The sequence below is a fragment of the Astyanax mexicanus genome, unplaced genomic scaffold, assembly GCF_023375975.1.
Source record: "Astyanax mexicanus isolate ESR-SI-001 unplaced genomic scaffold, AstMex3_surface scaffold_46, whole genome shotgun sequence".
Classification (NCBI taxonomy): Eukaryota; Metazoa; Chordata; class Actinopteri; order Characiformes; family Acestrorhamphidae; genus Astyanax; species Astyanax mexicanus.
The window spans coordinates 184107-202059 of NW_026040056.1; the positions used below are offsets into that span (position 1 = coordinate 184107).

The 17953-nt window shown below is 46.0% G+C and overlaps 1 protein-coding gene across 1 annotated transcript; it reads right to left on the reverse strand.

Moving 5' to 3' along the window:
• Positions 1 to 10216: 10216 nt before the first annotated feature.
• On the reverse strand, positions 10217 to 16478 carry LOC125795254 (uncharacterized). The gene is made up of 10 exons (XM_049473759.1): positions 16391 to 16478; positions 13529 to 13623; positions 13068 to 13148; positions 12266 to 12944; positions 11964 to 12138; positions 11640 to 11863; positions 11469 to 11540; positions 11225 to 11388; positions 10853 to 11104; positions 10217 to 10759 (listed from the first exon to the last, which is right to left on the reverse strand). Exons 1-10 carry the CDS (start codon positions 16476 to 16478, stop codon positions 10622 to 10624), a joined length of 1968 nt encoding a protein of 655 aa, XP_049329716.1. The 3' UTR covers positions 10217 to 10621.
• Positions 16479 to 17953: the final 1475 nt, after the last annotated feature.

Below are 17953 nucleotides of genomic sequence, written 5' to 3' on the forward strand. Positions count from 1 at the left end.
AAATGTGCTATCTGGACAAAATATTACAATTTCAGACCTCTGGGTTGTCGGGGGAAGGAGTTTGGCCTACGTTGACTTCAGTAACACGAAACTTTACAAACAACACCGGAAGTGCCATCCGGACAACATATCTCGATTTCAGACCTCTAGGTTGTCAGGGGAAGGAGTTTGGCCTACGTTGACTTCAATAACACGAAACTTTACAAACAACACCAGAAGTGCCATTCGGACAAAATATTTAAATTTCAGACCTCTAGGTTGTCGGGGGAAGGAGTTTGGCCTACGTTGACTTCTATGGCACGAAACTTTACAGGCAGCCTCAAATGTGCTATTCGGACAACATATTACAATTTCAGACCTCTGGGTTGTCGGGGGAAGGAGTTTGGCCTACGTTGACTTCAGTAACACGAAAATTTGTAAACAACACCAGAAGTGCCATTCGAACAACATATTTCGATTTCAGACCTTTGGGTTGTTGGGGAAAGGAGTTTGGCCTACGTTGACGTCAGTAACACGAAACTTTACAAACACCAGAAGTGCCATTCAGACAACATATTTAAATTTCAGACCTCTAGGTTGTCGGGGGAAGGAGTTTGGCCTACGTTGACTTCTATGGCACGAAACTTTACAGGCAGCCTCAAATGTGCTATCCGGACAACATATTACAATTTCAGACCTCTGTGTTGTCGGGGGAAGGAGTTTGGCCTATGTTGACTTCAGTAACACGAAACTTTACAAACAACACCAGAAGTGCCATTCGGACAACATATTTCGATTTCAGACCTTTGGGTTGTTGGGGGAAGGAGTTTGGCCTACGTTGACGTCAGTAACACGAAACTTTACAAACACCAGAAGTGCCATTCAGACAACATATTTAAATTTCAGACCTCTAGGTTGTCGGGAGAAGGAGTTTGGCCTACGTTGACTTCTGTGTAACGCAATTTTACAGGCAACCTCAAATGTGCTATCCGGACAACATATTACAATTTCAGACCTCTCGGTTGTCGGGGGAAGGAGTTTGGCCTACGTTGATTTCAGTAACACGAAACTTTGTAAACAACACCAGAAGTGCCATTCGGACAACATATTTAAATTTCAGACCTCTAGGTTGTCGGGGGAAGGAGTTTGGCCTACGTTGACTTCTATGGCACGAAACTTTACAGGCAACCTCAAATGTGCTATCCGGACAACATATTACAATTTCAGACCTCTGGGTTGTTGGGGGAAGGAGTTTGGCCTACGTTGACGTCAGTAACACGAAACTTTACAAACAACACCAGAAGTGCCATTCGAACAACATATTTCGATTTCAGACCTTTGGGTTGTTGGGGGAAGGAGTTTGGCCTACGTTGATTTCAGTAACACGAAACTTTGTAAACAACACCAGAAGTGCCATTCAGACAACATATTTAAATTTCAGACCTCTAGGTTGTCGGGGGGAGGAGTTTGGCCTACGTTGATTTCTATGGCACGAAACTTTACAGGCAACCTCAAATGTGCTATCCGGACAACATATTTCGATTTCAGACCTCTAGGTTGTCAGGGGAAGGAGTTTGGCCTACGTTGATTTCTATGGCACGAAACTTTACAGGCAACCTCAAATGTGCTATCCAGACAACATATTTCGATTTCAGACCTCTGGGTTGTCAGGGTAAGGAGTTTGGCCTACGTTGACTTCAATAACACGAAACTTTACAAACAACACCAGAAGTACCACTCAGACAGAAATTTACCAACACGTGAACATCCCAACGCGAGGTAATAATACGTTAGACAGCGTTTATTCCTCCGTGAAAGACGCTTACAGGGCATTCCCGCGCCCCCACCTCGGGCTTTCAGACCACATCTCCATCATGCTGGTCCCCGCATACCACCCCCCGCTGCGACGCTCCAAACCCACACAGAAGACCATCACTGTGTGGCCCAGTGACGGCGACGCTGTGCTGCAGGACTGCTTCGGCTGCACAGACTGGCAGGTCTTCAGGGATGCTGCTGAGTGTGAGGGGGAGCTGGATCTGGAGGAATACACATCTGCTGTTCTTGGGTACATCAGCAAGTGCACTGAGGATGTCACCACCACCAAGACTGTGACTTGCTACCCCAACCAGAAGCCCTGGCTGAACGCAGAGGTGCGTTCTCTGTTGAAAGCCAGGGATGCTGCCTTCAGGTCTGGAGACCCAGACGAACTCAGAAGGGCTAGAAGAGAGCTGACTGTTGGAGTTAAGAGGGCAAAAGCTGCATATGCTCAGAAAATCCAGGGACACTTTTCCTCCCAGGATCCACAGAGCATGTGGAGGGGCATCAAGTGCATCACGGACTACAAATCCAACGCTGCACAAAGCTCCAAAGACCCATCCCTGCCTGAGGTTCTCAACAAGTTCTACGCCCGCTTTGAGAATCCTGACACCCCCCCCAGCACCAGACTCCCACACTCACCAGGAGAGGAGCCCCTCAGCGTGACACCAGCAGAAGTAAGGAGAACGCTGAGAAGGATCAACCCCCGAAAAGCTGCTGGCCCGGACAACATCCCCGGACGGGTGCTAAGAGACTGCGCAGACCAGCTCTCGGACGTCCTGGCCGACATTTTCAACGCGTCCCTCATCCAGGCAGCTGTCCCCACTTGCCTGAAGACCGCCACCATCATCCCAGTCCCCAAGAGCTCCGCAGTGACAGGTCTGAATGACTACCGGCCAGTGGCCCTCACTCCGATAGTCACAAAGTGCTTTGAAAGACTGGTTCAGACCCACATCAAAGCCACCATCAACGTCACTGTGGATCCACACCAGTATGCATACAGGAAGAACCGATCCACAGAGGATGCCATCTCCTCCGTGGTCCACACTGCCCTCACCCACCTGGAGCAGAAGGATTCCTACGTCCGTATGCTCTTTGTGGACTTCACATCCGCTTTCAACACCATGATTCCACAGACCCTGATAAATAAACTCTCCTCACTAGGACTGAGCTCTTCGCTGTGCAACTGGGTCCTAGACTTCCTGACCAACAGGCCGCAGTCTGTGAGAATTCACAACATCTCCTCCCCCACTATAATCCTCAGCACTGGCTCCCCTCAGGGCTGTGTGCTGAGCCCCCTCCTGTTCACACTGCTCACATATGACTGCTCACCTCTCCATCCAGGCTGTCATATTGTGAAGTTTGCAGACGACACAGCAGTGGTTGGATGCATCACAAACAGAGATGAGTCCAGCTACAGGCAGGAGGTGGAACACCTGGAGGGTTGGTGCAGAGAGAACAACCTCTGCATCAACGTAAAGAAGACGAAGGAGATGATTGTGGACTTCAGAAGAGGCCAGCATGCCCACCTCCCCCTGCACATTGGAGGATCTGCGGTGGAAGTGGTCGACAGCTACAGGTACTTAGGGGTGCACCTGAGCAGCAACCTCACCTGGAGCAACAACACCTCCACTCTGGTCAGGAAGGCACATCAGCGGCTCTACTTCCTCAGGAGGCTGAGACGAGCTGGACTCGGGAGCGCAGTCCTCACCTCCTTCTACAGATGTGTGGTGGAGAGCGTCGTGTGCTCCAGCATCAACGTGTGGCATGGAAGCTGCTCTGCTGCAGACAGGAAAGCTCTGCAGAGGGTGGTGAAGGCTGCACAGAGGATTGTTGGAGTCAGCTTCCCCAGCACCATGGACATCTACACCTCCAGATGCAGGAAGAGGGCCACCTGCATCAGGAAGGATCCCACCCACCCAGCACACGCACTTTTTGTCCCGCTTCCCTCAGGACGGAGGCTGCGGAGCATCAAGTGCAAAACAACAAGACTCAGAAACAGCTTCATTCCGGAAGCTGTAAGACTCTTAAACTCCACTTAACAACACACTGCACTGACACCAAGGACAATTACTGTACAAACACGGTCACTTTACTTGCACTGAGACACTTTATTTTCTACTGCTCTAATTCATTTCATGCTGCTATAGCACATTTGCACTCTGGACTTGTTGTTACAACCTGTCTACTCTTTCTATTTATTTCATTTGGGGTATTTATCTTTAACTATTTTGTATATTCTATTTTTATTGTATTCCTTTATTGTACTTTTATCTATATATCTATTTAATAACAGCTCCTGGGTGTAAACTGGATCGTGAGATCACAATTTCGTTCCACCTCATGTACCACATAAGATGCGAATGACAATAAAATCTCCTTGATTCCTTGAATCCTTGAAGACAACATATTTAAATTTCAGACCTCTAGGTTGTCGGGGGAAGGAGTTTGGCCTATGTTGACTTCTGTTGCACGAAACTTTATAAACAACACCAGAAGTGCTATTCGGACAACATATTACAATTTCAGACCTGTGGATTGTCGGGGGATGGAGTTTGGCCTACGTTGACACTCAGAAACTAAGATGGCGGCGCGTGCACACGCTGCGGCTTCTCGCTCTCCCGAGGATACAGCGCTTTCGTGTTTTTTGTCCTGTTTTTGTACGTCTTTGTCATGCGTTCACGTCCTGAAACGCACCTACAGCCGTGAGTTTCTGCTGGAAGCCGGTAGAAACTCACTTTTGGATTTAAACCGCGATCTCCGAGAAGAGCTGCGAGCCTGCGGCGTGCTCCGGACACCCGCACCCCCACCGACCCCCACCGCTGCAGCTCGCCCACAATGGAAGCGCCACAGGCGGCGGGAGAGACGGCAGAAGCGCGGTAAGCGGGGAGGTATCCGAGCGAGGCTAGCAGCTAGCCCACACAAGCCAGCTATCCCCACCATGCTTTTGGCGAATGTAAGATCGTTGGACAATAAACTGGACTACATCCGCTTACTTCAGTCAACTCAGAAGACCGTGAGAGACTGTTGTGTTTATATTTTCACGGAAACTTGGCTCAACAACAGTGTCCCGGACCATGCCGTTCAGCTGGAGAGGCTAACATGCTATCGGGCAGACCGCGCGCTAGCTGACGGAGGTAAGAGCCGCGGCGGCGGACTCTGTGTTTACATCAGCGATGCTTGGTGTCGGAACGTTGTTGTGGTCTGTAAACACTGCTCACCGGTAGTGGAACTGATGATTATCAAATGCCGTCCGTTCTATCTACCGAGAGATTTCTCCGCCGTGCTGATCGCTGCTGTTTACATCCCTCCGACCTCCAACAACAGCGTGAGGAGTGAAGCACTGAATGAACTGTACCAGTTCATCAGTGAGCAGCAGACAGCACACCCAGATGCTTTTCTCATTCTGGCTGGAGATTTCAACCATGCAGACCCAAAGAGTGTGTTTTCTGGACTTTTTAAACACATAGACTTTCCAACCAGGGGAAACAACACTTTGGACCAGGTCTTTACTACAAAAAGAGGGGCTTACAGAGCCTCCCCCCTCCCCCACCTCGGAGCGTCTGACCACCTCACCATTATGCTAATGCCAGCTTACAGACCACTGGTTAAAGTCTCCAAACCAGTTCTGAAGCAGGTACGAGTGTGGCCAGAGGGTTCCTCAGAGGCACTTCAGGACTGTTTCAGCACAACAGACTGGAACATGTTTAGAGAGGCTGCCACCCACAACAACTCCACGGACATTCAGGAGTACACAGGAACTGTCTCTGCCTACATCACCAAGTGCATTGATGATGTAACCGACCTCAAGACCATCACTGTTCGGGCTAATCAGAAGCCATGGCTGACAGGAGAGGTCCACAAGCTCCTGAAGGCTAGAAATGCAGCCTTCACAGCTGGAGACCAGGCAGGCCTGAGGACAGCCAGGGCCAACCTGTCCCGCGGCATCAGGAAAGCTAAGAGGCAGTACTCCAAGAAGATATCCCAACGCTTCAGCGACAGCAGAGACACACGGAACCTGTGGCAAGGGATTCAGTCTATCACAGGCTACAAACCCCATCCACAGACCTGCAACAGCGACACATCTCTGCTGAACGACCTGAATGGATTCTTCGCAAGGTTCGAGCCACTCAACAACACACCCGCCCAGAAATCCATCCCTCCTCCTGGTGACCAGGTGCTAACGCTCTCCCAAGACAGTGTGAGGAGAGCATTCAGCAGGATCAATGCTCGAAAATCTCCTGGTCCTGACAACATTCCTGGTCGTGTGCTGAAGGACTGTGCCTGGGAACTCGCAGAGGTTTATACGGACATCTACAACACCTCTCTGAGTCAGGCGGTGGTTCCCACATGCTTCAAAGCCACCACCATCATCCCTGTCCCTAAGAAGGCATCGCCATCCTGTCTCAACGACTATCGTCCGGTTGCACTCACCCCCATCCTCATGAAGTGCTTCGAACGACTAGTCATGCACCATATCAAGTCTTCACTCCCCTCCTCCCTGGACCCCTACCAGTTTGCATATCGGTCAAATCGCTCGACCGATGATGCCATCTCCACTGTTCTCCACTCAGCCCTCACACACCTGGACAAGAAAGACACCTACGTCAGAATGCTGTTTGTTGACTTCAGTTCAGCATTCAACACAATCATCCCCCAACAGCTCATACACAAACTGGACAGTCTGGGGCTGAGCACTTCCCTGTGCAACTGGCTGTTGGACTTCCTGACTGGTAGACCACAGGCAGTGCGGGTTGGCAGCAACACATCCAGCATCACCACACTGAACACAGGGGCTCCCCAAGGATGTGTACTGAGCCCCCTCCTGTTCACTCTGCTGACCCACGACTGCACACCAGAACACACCTCCAACCTCTTTGTCAAGTTTGCGGATGACACGACGGTGGTGGGTCTCATCAGCAACAACGATGAGTCACACTACAGGAGCGAGGTGAGCCGCCTGGCCTCCTGGTGCAAACACAACAATCTCTCTCTGAACACAGAGAAGACTAAGGAGATTGTTGTGGACTTCAGGAGAACTCACACACTGCACACTCCTCTGTCCATCAACGGAACTGCTGTGGAGAGGGTGAGCAGCACCAAGTTCCTGGGTGTGCACGTCACAGAGGACCTCTCCTGGAGCACCAACTCAGCATCACTGGCCAGGAAGGCAAACCAGCGTCTCTACTTTCTCCGCAAGCTGAGAAGAGCTGGAGCCCCCACCCCCATCATGACCACTTTCTACAGAGGGGCCATCGAAAGCATCCTGACCAGCTGTTTCACCGTGTGGTACGGGGCCTGCACAGCATCCTGCCGCAGGACCCTCCAGCGCATCGTGAGAGCAGCTGAGAAGATCGTTGGCACCTCTCTCCCCTCCCTTCAGGACCTGTACAGCTCCCGCCTCACGCGGAAAGCCCTCCGTCTGGCTGGAGATCCCTCCCACCCACTACACAGCTTCTTCAGCCTGCTGCCATCAGGGAGAAGACTGCGGAGTCTCGTGTCTAGGACCAGCAGACTGCGAGACAGCCCCATCCATCAGGCTGTGAGGATGCTGAACTCTCTTCCCGCACTACCCCCCATCCCAATCCTGCCCACAGCACACACACTCATCATCCTGACCCCACATCCTCCCACCAACACAGTACTGAAACTCTGCACTAGAACACACACAGTACTGTAACTTTTGTAAAAGGACCTGCACTACACACCCAATACCTGCACTACTGTTACGCTGCACTGTCATACACACTTTAATTCCCCAAGAACTGGGAACTTTAAGAACTTTACCAGTCTTAAGCTAGATACAACATTGCACTACTGTTATACGGGTTCTATTTATATTGTCACTTGATCTTAATCACCATTAATATTGCACTATTATCTTCTGTCTCACAAATGTCTATTGTGTTTTTGTTGTATTGTACATATAGTGTCTCCCACTCATTTAGATTTAGATTATATATTTATTTCTTTTTATTTCTATTTATATATCTATTTCACCCCCACCACTACTGCACCTTGTTCTGTCTCATGTATGTCTGTGTCCCTGCTGCTGTATTGTACACATAGTGTCTCCCCTTTTTCTTTATTTTTCTTTATTATCCATTATCTGTACTTGCTGTAAAATTGGGAAGGAGAGTAACGTAATTTCAATTCTATGTATGTCCTGTACATATGCAGCATTGACAATAAAACTACTTGACTTGACTTGAGTAACACGAAACTTTGTAAACAACACCAGAAGTGCCATTCGGATAAAATATTTAAATTTCAGACCTCTAGGTTGTCGGGGGAAGGAGTTTGGCCTACGTTGACTTCAGTAACACGAAACTTTACAAACAACACCAGAAGTGCTATTCGTACAACATATTACAATTTCAGACCTCTGCATTGTCAGGGGAAGGAGTTTGGCCTACGTTGACTTCTGTGGCACGAAACTTTACAGGCAACCTCAAATGTGCTATCCGGACAACATATTTCAATTTCAGACCTCTGAGTTGTCGGGGGAAGGAGTTTGGCCTACGTTGACTTCAGTAACACGAAACTTTACAAACAACACCAGAAGTGCCATTCAGACAACATATTTAAATTTCAGACCTCTAGGTTGTCGGGGGAAGGAGTTTGGCCTACGTTGACTTCAGCCACAGGAAACTTTATAAACAACACCGGAAGTGCCATTCGGACAAAATATTTAAATTTCAGACCTCTAGGTTGTTGGGGGAAGGAGTTTGGCCTACGTTGATTTCTATGGCACGAAACTTTACAGGCAACCTCAAATGTGCTATCCAGACAACATATGACAATTTCAGACCTCTGGGTTGTCGGGGGAAGGAGTTTGGCCTACGTTGATTTCTATGGCACGAAACTTTACAAACAACATCAGAAGTGGCATTCAGACAACATATTTCAATTTCATACCTCTGGGATGTCGGGAGAAGGAGTTTGGCCTACGTTGACTTCAGTAACACGAAACTTTACAAGCAACACCAAAAATGCCATTCAGACACCATATTTCAATTTCAGACCTCTAGGTTGTCGGGGGAAGGAGTTTGGCCTACATTGACTTCAGCCAGAGGAAACTTTATAAACAACACCGGAAGTGCCATTCGGACAAAATATTTAAATTTCAGACTTCTAGGTTGTTGGGGGAAGGAGTTTGGCCTACGTTGATTTCTATGGCACGAAACTTTACAGGCAACCTCAAATGTGCTATCCGGACAACATATTTCGATTTCAGACATCTAGATTGTCGGGGGAAGGAGTTTGGCCTACGTTGACTTCAGTAACACGAAACTTTGTAAACACCAAAATTGCCATTCGGACAACATATTTAAATTTCAGACCTCTAGGTTGTCGGGGGAAGGAGTTTTGCCTACATTGACTTCTATGGCACGAAACTTTACAGGCAACCTCAAATGTGCTATCCAGACAACATATTACAATTTCAGACCTCTGGGATGTTGGGGGAAGGAGTTTGGCCTACGTTGACTTCTGTGGCACGAAACTTTACAGGCAACCTCAAATGTGCTAACCGGACAACATATTACAATTTCAGACCTCTGGGTTGTCGGGGGAAGGAGATTGGCCTACGTTGATTTCTATAGCACGAAACTTTACAGGCAACCTCAAATGTGCTATCCGGACAACATATTACAATTTCAGACCTCTGGGTTGTCGGGGGCAGGAGTTTGGCCTACGTTAACTTCAGCAACACGAAACTTTAAAAACAACACCAGAAGTGCTATTCGTACAACATATTACAATTTCAGACCTCTGCGTTGTCAGTGGAAGGAGTTTGGCCTACGTTGACTTCTGTGACACGAAACTTTACAGGCAACGTCACATGTGCTATCCGGACAACATATTTCGATTTCAGACATCTAGGTTGTCGGGGGAAGGAGTTTGGCCTACGTTGACTTCAGTAACACGAAACTTTGTAAACAACACCAAAATTGCCATTCGGACAACATATTTAAATTTCAGACCTCTAGGTTGTCGGGGGAAGGAGTTTGGCCTACATTGACTTCTATGGCACGAAACTTTACAGGCAACCTCAAATGTGCTATTCGGACAACATATTACAATTTCAGACCTCTGGGTTGTCTGGGGAAGGAGTTTGGCCTACGTTGACTTCTGTGACACGAAACTTTACAGGCAACCTCACATGTGCTATTCGGACAACATATTACAATTTCAGACCTCTGGGTTGTCGGGGGAAGGAGTTTGGCCTACGTTGACTTCAGTAACACGAAACTTTGTAAACAACACCAGAAGTGCCATTCGGACAACATATTTAAATTTCAGACCTCTAGGTTGTCGGGGGAAGGAGTTTGGCCTACATTGACTTCTGTGGCACGAAACTTTACAGGCCACCTCAAATGTGCTAACCGGACAACATATTACAATTTCAGACCTCTGGGTTGTCGGGGGAAGGAGTTTGGCCTACGTTGACTTCTGTGGCACGAAACTTTACAGGCCACCTCAAATGTGCTAACCGGACAACATATTACAATTTCAGACCTCTGGGTTGTCGGGGGAAGGAGTTTGGCCTACGTTGATTTCTATAGCACGAAACATTACAGGCAACCTCAAATGTGCTATCCGGACAACATATTACAATTTCAGACCTCTGGGTTGTCGGGGGAAGGAGTTTGGCCTACGTTGACTTCTATGGCACGAAACTTTACAGGCAACCTCAAATGTGCTATCCGGACAACATATTTCGATTTCAGACCTCTAGGTTGTCAGGGGAAGGAGTTTGGCCTACGTTGACTTCTATGGCACGAAACTTTACAGGCAACCTCAAATGTGCTATCCGGACAACATATTACAATTTCAGACCTCTGGGTTGTCTGGGGAAGGAGTTTTGAGTGTTGAGTGGCAGGTAGAACTTTGCTGCCACAGCTTCGCTGTGGCACATCTGCCTGTGCACAGCTGCCTTCTTAGAAGGGCTTAGGTCCTTAGTCTGAAAAAAAATCAAACAAATAAGCAAATTATTAAAACTTGAGTTCAGTCTAGCCTTGGTTGTTTAGTGTATGTCAATAGCCCATGTACTTACGTAGTGCACCACTGAAGTTCGGAGGTTACGGAACGTAAAGGAGCCCTTCAGCCCCATCTTCTTCCACTCCTTCTGGAAGTAATACAGAAGCTTTCTGCATTTTCCTCCAGAAGCAGAAAAGAAGAAGTAGGGGCTGTCGGACCCCTCAAAGTTGTCTCGCATGTCAAGCAGGGACATGAACCAGCTGTATTCCTTTTCGTTCACTGACACCTGAGCATGCCCATAGGTGCCCGCAGATTTGTGGCTTTGAACCTATGAGAAAGGGGAAAATAAAAAACATAAAAATAAAGAAGCTGTAAACATCCGTTTAGGGACAAAGTTCACAAAAGTGTGGCTGTTCACCAAACTGTATTTTGATCAAATAACACATACCTCAATGATGCTGCGGTTGTCCTCAAGTTCGGCCTCTCGGACCTCGGACACGAGCATGTTTTCCATCACCCCTGTCCGATGTCCAGAGAGGCTGATGAAGTACCCCGCCAACAGACCGAACACTTCACAGAGTCCCTTTCTGGAAGGATCCTTCTCCAATGCACCTATGAAAAGGATATGGCACTAAGTATGCTTGTATTAAAAGAACAATTTTTTAGCCTTTTTTCATAAAAATAATACTTACTCAGTTTCATGGGAAGGATCCTCCGCGCCTTCTTTCTAAAGGCTTTTGAAGAGTCAATTGGCACTATATTTCCTGTAGAATAAAGAACACATAAAAAAATAATAATTACAACAGTGTTTAGGTAAACAAAAAAAAAAAATAATAATAATAATAAAATAATTAGATACTTACTTCGGCCGGCTTTCCGGATCTTCTGCCGGTGAATCGTCACATCTCTGTGGAGGTCCCTCAGCCGCTGTTTGAGCTGGCTCAGGAGGCGATCAAAGGCCTTATCACTGACCTTTGTGACCCCGACCGGCTGGTCTTTCAGGAAGAGCACGAATTTCCTAATATTTATTAGGTTCACCCTGATAGTAGTTGGCTTCATGCCATCCTCCTTTAGGACCTGCACCCAGCTAAAATAAATACATAATAGAACAAAGCAAACAGTTAATAAAAAGTAAAAAAAAAAAAAAATAATAATAATAATAAATAAAGTATTTAACAAATACTTACTCAGATACTACTTTGGCTTCCTTAAGGAAGGCAAAGTCCCCTCTCAACAGCTGCCCCTCTCCTGAAAAAAGCAGGAAACGCCGTACGTGGCTGCGGCACGTGTTTCCGTTGTCTTTTACTTTACTGCTCGGGTTAGACCCGACACAGTATAGAAAAAAGTCATTGAGCATTTGTTCTGTAACACACAGGTAATAAAACTTTGTTAAAATGTTATTAAACAGTCATTACAATAAATAAAACATTCAGTTAAAATTCTAAAACAATTTTGTATAAACAGGTAGAATGAACATATATGCACTTACCATATTTGGGGTTATGCTCATCTTCAAAGGAGTCTTTTCTTGTAAACTTTTTCCTTGTCTTCTTCTGGGGGCTTGACATATAGAGCCGGACCAGCCGGGCCAGCTCTTCGTCTCGTGACTTGCAGTCCTGCCTGGGGCAGGCCCCCGGACTCAGCCCCAAACGTGCCATAAGCTCCATATTTTGGCGGCGGAGGTCCTCCTTCTCCCTATCGCAAGCCTCATTCCCGCAGGATGTGCATGGGATGAAGGGGTCCTCCCCGCCGCTTGCCCCGCCTCTGCTTGCAGCTCCTCCGCTAGCCGCGCCGCTGCCGCTTGCCGCTCCGTCGCCGCTTGCCGCTCCGTCGCCGCTTGCCGCTCCGTCGCCGCCGCTTGCCGCTCCGTCGCCGCTTGCCGCTCCGCCGCCGCTTGCCCCGCCGCCGCCGCTTGCCCCGTCGCCGCTGCTGCTTGCCGCGCCGCCGCTGCTTCCCGCTATGCTTCCTCGTCCTCCGCCGCCTCCGCGACTGGTGGACGGCCCGCCGATGGCCCCCCCGCTGGTGCCCAGCCCGGCACTTGCTGGCCCGATCCCCACATCAAGCACGCTGACCATGGGTATGGCCGGGGAGGACGCCCTTAGCTTGGCCAGCTGTTGCAGAACGTAGTTCTGTTTACATTTTTGGATCTGCCACTGTGCTTTTGGGAGCTATAAAGTAAACAAACGTATAAAAAAGTATTCACTAAGCATGTTACTACCAATGTACAACTAATTCAATTCAGAATGCTAAATATATATACACATATAAACATATATATTAGTTTTACATGCCTCAATATCGCCGTGGCAGTCCACATAGTGGCGATCCAAACGCTTCACTGTTTTGCCACATCCTAGCTCCTGGCAGACGAACTGCCCAGAGACACTAAACATCAAAAAAAACATTAATATTACTTCAATCCTATACAAATGTACTCGGATAACACGTTTTTTTAAACTAATTAAGCATCAAGTGTAACTATTACTAGCCTAATATGCGTAAATAAATGAGTTTTTACCGTCCGCTGGAGAGGCTAAGCAATAGCAGCTTCTCCTCGTTTGCAACGTTATGAATGCCTGAGAGGTGTTTAGGCAAGTTGCTATACACCACATGGCACAAAGGGCACAACTGTTGTCTCATTTCTGCCACAAAACATAAGCAACATCAAAACAATCACTTTAGGTTAAGACAAATCCGTTTTTATTCTAATTTATCACTAAAATCTGAAGAGCTCTAATGTAACGCTACTTACTTGGTCAAACTCCGACGACTCCACTGACTGACGAATACGCTTACTCACTGTAACAAAGAGGACTCCACTGACGCATGCGCTCTTCGGGTGTCGCACTGCGGAAAAAAGGGGCGGTGCCCCGTTAGCGATGACGTGGCGCTATGTTCACTAAAGGGTGGATGTTCACTTAACTGTATTTTGACCAGTTTTGAAGAAATGACAAGTCAAATAACATCCATTCTTAATGTAGGTTATTTTAGGCAACTATACTGTTCAAACTACACACTTGGTGGTGTTAAAAATGTTTGTTTAAACTTAGTTAGGAAACATGATCACATAAACGTGGCTGTTCACAAAAGTGTTATTTTTCCACTTTAAATCCACCTGTAAGTCACACCTTCACCAAACCACGGTTAGGTTGTTCAGGGCGCCCAGTCAGATAAACTGACATTTGTAAGCTGTTTATTACGTTGTAAAAAATCATGGTTAGGTGGACTTAAAGTGGAAAAATAACACTTTGGTGAACAGCCACGTTTATGTGAACAAGTATCCTAACCATGTTTTTTACAACGTAATAAATAGCCCAAAAAAAGTGTCATTTGATCGGCCTGGGCGCCCTGAAGAACCTAACTGTGGTTTGGTGTATGTGTGACTTAAAAATGGCGTTAAATTGGAAAAATAACACTTTGGTGAACCCCCACGCTTTGGTGAACATACAGTGCCCTCCATAATTATTGGCACCCCTGGTTAAGATGTGTTCTTTAGCTTCTCATAAATTGAGTTTTGTTCAAAATAATATAGGACCACGATGGAAAAAAAGAGTAAAATACAACCTTTAACTCAAGTGAATTTATTCAGTAGGAAAAAAATCCCACATTAAGAAATAATTATTTAACATCAAATCATGTGTGCCACAATTATTAGCACCCCTGATGTTAATACTTTGTACAAACCCCTTTTGCCAACAAAACAGCACCTAATCTTCTCCTGTAATGTTTCACAAGATGGGAGAATACAGAAAGAGGGATCTTTGACCATTCCTCTTTGCACATTCTCTCTAAATCATCCAACGACCTGGGTCCTCTCCTCTGCACTCTCCTCTTCAGCTCACCCCACAGGTTTTCAATGGGGTTGAGGTCTGGGGACTGAGATGGCCATGGGAGGAGCTTGATTCTGTGTGCGGTGAACCATTTCTGTGTAGATTTGGCCACATGTTTAGGGTCATTATCTTGCTGAAAGACCCAGTGACGACCCATCTTCAGCTTTCGAGCAGAAGCCACCAGATTTTGTTTTAAAATGTCCTGGTATTTTAGAGCATTCATGATGCCATGCACCCTAATAAGGTTCCCAGGGCCTTTAGAAGAGAAACAGGCCCACAGCATCACTGATCCCCCGCCGTATTTCACAGTGGGCATGAGGTGCTTTTCTGCATACTCAGCTCTTGTGTTACGCCAGACCCACTTAGAGCATTTGTTGCCAAAAAGCTCTATCTTTGTTTCATCTGACCAAAGCACACGGTCCCAGTTGAAGTCCCAGTACCGCTTAGCAAACTCCAAACGTTTGCGTTTATGATTGTAAGTGAGAAATGGTTTCTTCCGTGCATGCCTCCCAAACAGCTTGTTGGCATGTAGATAGCGCCTGATGGTTGTTTTGGAGACTTTGTGACCCCAAGAAGCTACCATTTGTTGCAATTCTGTAACAGTGAGCTTTGGAGAACTTTTTATTTCTCTTATCATCCTCCTCACTGTGCGTGGTGGCAAAATAAACTTGCGTCCTCGTCCAGGCTTGTTTACCACTGTTCCAGTTGTTTTAAACTTCTTAATAATTCCTCTGACAGTAGATATGGACAGGTGTAGGCGAGTAGCGATTTTCTTGTAGCCATTGCCTGACTTGTGAAGGTCAACACACATCTGCCTCACTTGAATGGTATGTTCCTTTGTCTTTCCCATGTTGAAGATAAATGGCCTCTGTGTCACGTCATATTTATACCCCAGGGAAACAGGAAGTTGTGAATTACTAATTAAATGTTCCTACATACTCTGATCAACTTCGTAAACTACTGTAGAAGTGACAGAAATACTTTTATTAAATTTATTTCCTAAGAATTGTTAGGGGTGCCAATAATTGTGGAACAGGTGATTTTATGAAGAATAATTATTTCTTAGTCAGGGATTTTATTTCCCCCTTAAAATTTACTTGAGTTAAAGGTTGGACTTTACTTTTTTTTCCCATCGTGGTCCTATATTATTTTGAACAAAACTCAATTTATGAGAAGCTAAAGAACACATCTTAACCAGGGGTGCCAATAATTATGGAGGGCACTGTATGTCCTAACCATGTTTTTTTTTACAGCGTAATAATTGTAGTTATATAGTAATTACATAGTAATAATAGTATAAAATGTGTTTAATTATATTCAAATACGTATTAGGTCAATGATCAGAACTGGTAAGTTTAAATACATTCTTTAATGGTTAAGAAATTACTCTTTTATTGTAGTTATATAGTAATTGCATAGTAATAACACAGTATAACATTTAAATGTGTTTAATTACATTCAAATACGTATTAGGTCAATGAGGAGAACAGGTATGTCAACATAATGCACTTTTTGGGGGTGTGAAAGGTTTTTTAGTTAGGAGTTAGGAGGTTAGGAGTCAGGTTCACCAAAGCGAGGCTGTTCACCAAACTGTTTTTTTTTATCAATTTTGGACAAATGAAAGGTCAAAGATAAAATATTTTTAGTGTAGGTTACTGTAGGGGAGGAGACTGTTCTAATGACATATTTTTTTGCTGTGTAAAATCTTTTTTTCAAGTAGTTAGGAACTTTGTTCACCAAACTGTATCAAGTTCACCAACATGTCGTTGTTACCTAACCCTAACCAAACGTTACCAAATATGGTGGTGGATGAGTCACAGGGGGTGTGGCCAAGTTCACCAAAGTGTATTGGTACCGTTTGGTGAACTTCATGCCTACCCCTAACCGAACTTTACCAAATATGTTTGTGGATGAGTCACAGGGGGTGTGGCCAGGTTGACCAAAGCGTCCAGGTACCGTATGGTGAACTCTTTCCTAAGTAACATTTTTTTCATGTCCGAAATCGGTGGGCGTGGTCTGGGGGAGTGATCTAAAGCTAACTTTTGAACCTTGACTTGTACAGCTAAACCAGAAAACTTAGCCATTTATCGGATTGGAGTACAGTGTTTTAGGGTTAGGGACCAGGTTCACCGAACTGTATTAAGTTCACCAATACGTGGAAAGTTCACCAACAAGGTATTAAGTTCACCAACATGTTGCTGTGACTGAATCCTCAAACAGACCCTTTCTTTCCAAGTTATGAGTGTTTGAATCTTGGGTTTTCTAGGTTGTTTTTTGAGTTCAACATGCCGACTTCTGCCAAAGGTCACTAGGCTTTTCCGTTAGGTTGTTCAGGTCAACTATACGGACATTCTGACAGTGGGTTCGAGTGTCTTTGTCCCATACTTTAGGAGATAGGACTTCAAGTTCACAAATCCGTTATGGGTTCACAGAGGTGTTATGACTTTGGTCTGTATGTTTTTTTCACGCATGTATAACTTTTTGCCCAAACATCCTAAAATTATGGGACGCCCATGAGGGCGCCCTACGCGTCATGAGGATGATGCCTGTGTCATTTACGTGCGAATCGGAGACATTTTGTTGAATAGGTGTTAGGACTGACCAAGACAGTTCAGTGAACCAATGACAGTTTGGTGAACTTTCGGCTATGGACTGATCATGGTCTCCTCTTTCAAATTAGGAGAGTTAGGAGTGACGTTTACAAAAATGTTACTCACTGTGAACGCCATCTGGTGGTTTGGCTGCGGTACTGCAATTTTTACTAAAATGGAAACGGAAGTAGATAGAAACGCCATTCCAATTTAAAAAAAAACTAGGGCCTCCCTGGATCACTACACAGTTGGAATGGTGTCTCTAGCTCTTTCCTACGATCGTCAAAGTTTTTCTATGGGATTTCCCATTCATTTTTTTTGACCTTTGAACTTCAATAACTTTTGATAGAAAGGTCAAAGGTCAATTCTGACACCACCACTGGATTCCATTTTTCGAGTAGATAATTATAGACCCCATGTTCACAAAAGCGTATCGTGCCCTAATTAGGGTTAGTGTTTAAGAAATTGGCTGGGCTGAAGATTCTGAGCTCGTGCTTACGTCCTCACATGTCGCGGGAAGTTCAGTGTTCACGTGTCTTCAGTGAGAGCTGCTCCCAGGCAGAGAGCTACATACGTTTGGCTCCACGTTTCTCCGTGAAGAGTCATTTAATTTACATTTTAAAGTCATTTTCTGTTCCTTCTGTGCGTCATAGAAGATTTTCCTCCACCTATACCCAACGTTCTCACATACGTCAGCAGCGCATCACTCTCCTCGGCGCAGTTGTTTTGAGAAGGACCGCTCTTCTTTCACCATGC

What these genes read in the sequence shown, in the direction of transcription:
- LOC125795254 (XM_049473759.1), bottom strand. Translation starts at nt 16,478, where the DNA reads ATGAAGTTCACCAAACGGTACCAATACACTTTGGTGAACTTGGCCACA. An exon ending in ACCATATTTGGTAACGTTTG is followed by an intron (nt 13,624 to 16,390) that starts GTTAGGGTTAGG and finishes TTTTTTCCGCAG; the next exon opens with TGCGACACCCGAAGAGCGCA. An exon ending in AGTCGTCGGAGTTTGACCAA is followed by an intron (nt 13,149 to 13,528) that starts GTAAGTAGCGTT and finishes GTCTCTGGGCAG; the next exon opens with TTCGTCTGCCAGGAGCTAGG.